This window comes from Tigriopus californicus, chromosome 6 (assembly GCF_007210705.1).
Source record: "Tigriopus californicus strain San Diego chromosome 6, Tcal_SD_v2.1, whole genome shotgun sequence".
Taxonomy (NCBI): domain Eukaryota; kingdom Metazoa; phylum Arthropoda; class Copepoda; order Harpacticoida; family Harpacticidae; genus Tigriopus; species Tigriopus californicus.
In genome coordinates, this window is record NC_081445.1 from 2,759,820 (window position 1) to 2,763,238 (window position 3,419).

General features: G+C 43.4%; 1 protein-coding gene across 1 annotated transcript; it reads right to left on the minus strand.

The window, feature by feature from the left end:
- Positions 1 to 1,717: 1,717 nt before the first annotated feature.
- Positions 1,718 to 2,840, minus strand: LOC131881888 (uncharacterized). Its single transcript, XM_059228879.1, has 4 exons — positions 2,718 to 2,840; positions 2,458 to 2,642; positions 2,127 to 2,374; positions 1,718 to 2,051 (listed from the first exon to the last, which is right to left on the minus strand). Exons 1-4 carry the CDS (start codon positions 2,783 to 2,785, stop codon positions 1,836 to 1,838), a joined length of 717 nt encoding a protein of 238 aa, XP_059084862.1. The 5' UTR covers positions 2,786 to 2,840; the 3' UTR covers positions 1,718 to 1,835.
- Between the last annotated feature and the right edge of the window lie 579 nt (positions 2,841 to 3,419).

Genomic DNA, 3,419 nt, shown 5'->3' on the forward strand with positions numbered 1-3,419 from the left:
AATCGGAATAAGCAATCTCACCCTCAAGATCGACGTTACCAAAAAATGTTGGCCCCCTGACAGCAAATACGACGCCAATCCTTCCTGAATGTTCCGTTGGGACGTAGTTCCGGCCCAATGTCAACCCTTTGCCGTTCAGACACAGTGGTGGTCAGATGTTGCCCACATGCCACACCCTACAGAAGAGGCAGACATAATCCATTGTCGGCAATCCGGGAACCCCTTGATGGCCAATGTGGCTAGCCTGACGAAAGGAGGTCAACCCTGGACATTGGTATGTGAAAATCACTGTTGCGGTCAGATGTCATTCAGGTGCAACAGTTTTTACAGAGGGAACCGTCGCCGTCCACCAAGGGCCCTGGAATAACCCGTTTTAGCCTCCATGAGCAAGAGGCGGAAACCAACGTGGGTACAGGAAAGTCTTCAACAAGAACAGTCACATTTTTGCGCTCGAGGAGAGCAGAGGCACCTTTTGGACCTCGAGGAGATAAGTCACATCTTTCGTGCTCAAGCAGAACAGGGTTATGTTGGAACACCCGAAGTGAAAGACCTCTCTGATCGTGAAGCTCTACTCGTTGGGTGAACGAAGGACAATTGTGCTAACGTGCTGGAAATCAAGTCGATCTTTTTTTTTTTTTTTTTTTTTTTTTTTTTTTTTTTGGTTTGGTTTTTCACGGGCTTTTCTAACCGCTACAGGAATGTAATCCCCAGTACTATTAAAATGAAAGATTATAATTCGTCTATTTATTACCTTTCAATTTTTATATGATATTTGGTCTACCAACGAATTTGAGTTGGCAGACCGAGCTAATCCTTGAATGTAGGGTTGATCTGGAATACTATCTAAAAATTTGTCCAAGTCTGACTTGAAAGATGCTACCGGATCAACAAGGCCTACGTATTCCCTACGAATATCAGAGGGAAGCAAATTAAACAATGAAGGAGCCCGAGAAAGAAGAGATGTGGACTTCATTGTTCGAACTAGCCTGGATTCTCGAAGACTTGAAGTGCTCTCAAAACGCACATTAAGCCTCTACGGTCACTAGAATTGACCCTAAACCCTGGGTTGGGACAAAGCTCATGGATACTTTTGAAAACGTACAATATCAGATACCTTTCGTACCTTCTCTGAGTACTGTACAATCCCAACCGTTCTAACCTTTCCCAATACGAGAGCTCTCTCATTCCTGTGATGTTCCTAGTGAAACATCTTTGGACTTGCTCGACCTTTTGTAAACCTGCTGAACTCATTGGGCCCAAATGGGTGAGGCGTATTCAAGATGTGGCTGGACAATCGACTTGTACAGAGTTAGCATCGTGATGCTATCTCTGGACTTAAACGTGCGATATATCCAACCACACATTTGAAAGCCTTACCCACCTTCAGCTGGATATGCTCATCGAACTTTCCATTATTTTGGAGGACTACACCTAGATCTTTCATAGATGAGACCTTGCTCAATATCTTTTACCTCCATTATCTACGAGTGGAGTATTTAAAGGAGTTGACCCAAAATGTCATTGAGATCTTCTCTCTTTTTCCACCGCTGCGCCATGTGTCAAGTATTCCAGCACAAATCAGGGGAGAACATGTCGGGTTTATTATCGAGTCGGATCTGATTGATGGAAAATGAAGCAAGGGTACTCGTATGAGTATTGGGCACAGGAGAGGAACGAGCAAGAGTGGGGAATGCACTATGGAAGTGGCGGGATCAGGAGGAACAATTGAATATACCACAGTGGTCCTCCTCACCTTTAATGTTGACAAATTGGGTCAAAATTTGACCCGGATCTCGGTTTTCAGTGATGTTGTTCAGTTGTTGGGTACAGAGCAATCACAAACGGATCTGGGTTTGTGAGTTCCTGAAGCAAGCATTGGCTTGACTGATCATGTTCGAGATGTAGGCATTCACGTTAGATACGGTTTGGGCAAATTGATTGGTGTAGTAGATCTTGATGGTGGCCACGTACGTCCCATCAGAATCTTGTTGGAATCGACCTTGCTCTTGTCGGTCCTCCACATCAGTGAGTTGCTCTATGGCGGTCTTGGTCTAGGGTTGGTTGTGCAATGGGGATCACTTCCCATGCCAAAATGCAAACATAAGGAATAGGAATTGAGTACTCACCATCAACTCCAAGTCCCTCATTGTGGAGTTGGTCGAGGTCTCCTCCACATTGAACAAGTCGGGATCCTCCTCGGCTAAAACGTGACATTCACCACCAGTTTGGTCGCAAGGCGCCAAGTTGAATACTTGGTCGCCCTCATGAAGGACGGCATTGACTTCATTGGAGCCCGAGGCGAAGAAAGTGATGGTCATGGAGTTCAACAGGTCCTCAGATTGATAAAACGCCGTGGTTGATCCGGACTCGGATCCTGTTCACAGAGTAAGTGAGAGCAGGATTGTGACATTATGGATCAGGATCAGGAAATGAGGGGTCAAAATGAACATTGGTTACCTGGTGAGGATTCAAAAGGGCTGACCTTCTCTCCATTGGGCAGAATCAAGGGTTGGTTGCTTCTCAATGCCATCAGGTCAACGGTGACTTGCTCACAACTGATCCATTTGCCGTTCTCACAATAAGGAATGGGACCTGATTCGGGATTGGAAGACAGTTGCACAAAGGATTGGGAAGCAAGGTTTCTGGAAAAAAACCCCAACAACAACACTTAAATACAATGACGAAAACATTCCTCGAGTTGCGGTTATGAAACTAACCGAGAGGCAACCCTGGAGACAAGTGTCAAGGAAAGAATGGCTAAATTGGTTAAAGCTCCCATGATCATGAACGACGAAGGCTGATCGTGATGGCAATGTTGTTCACGGCGATATTTATACCGAATCCAAACTCTCTGTGACGACTAAGGCTGTGCTATGCAACCATGATTTTTCACCCAGATATTAAACAAGTTGAGATATGATTGAACGGCTCCAAAACAATCATGCGATAATTCTACTAGAATGTCTCGTATATTTTATAGCACTGAGGTCCTAATCTTTTCTTTTTTGTTAACCACCAACCCTGACCAAAGCATGCCAATGCACTTTTACACCTTCTTCCATCTTTTTGCATTAAGTCCAATGTAGGATTGTTGCATTTTTATCTCATTTCTTAATTTTAGCTCAAAAAAGCAAGTTTCTGTTTTAAACCGATCTTGAAACAATAAAATTGCAATGATAAATGAGGACATATTGTTTCTAGGTTTTTTTGTCGTTTTTTTCAATTTTTTTTCGTTTTGAAATGGCTTCATAATCTTGCTTTTTGGAAGCCATTCATTCACTCATTCACGATTACACGGTTTGAGGTTTAGAAAAACATGCTGTAATAATTTGTCTTTTTTCACTCGCTACATGATCCAAGCATCAAGTAAAAGGGAAATTACTTGTTGCCTCAACATGGTTGATGCATTAAGCACCTAT

Bases quoted from the DNA above. Each gene is read 5' to 3' on its own strand.
- LOC131881888 (XM_059228879.1), bottom strand. From the start codon at position 2,785: ATGATCATGGGAGCTTTAACCAATTTAGCCATTCTTTCCTTGACACTT. The intron at 2,375-2,457 runs GTAACCAATGTT...CTCTGTGAACAG, and splicing joins CCCTTTTGAATCCTCACCAG to GATCCGAGTCCGGATCAACC. The intron at 2,052-2,126 runs GTGAGTACTCAA...AACCAACCCTAG, and splicing joins TGAGGGACTTGGAGTTGATG to ACCAAGACCGCCATAGAGCA.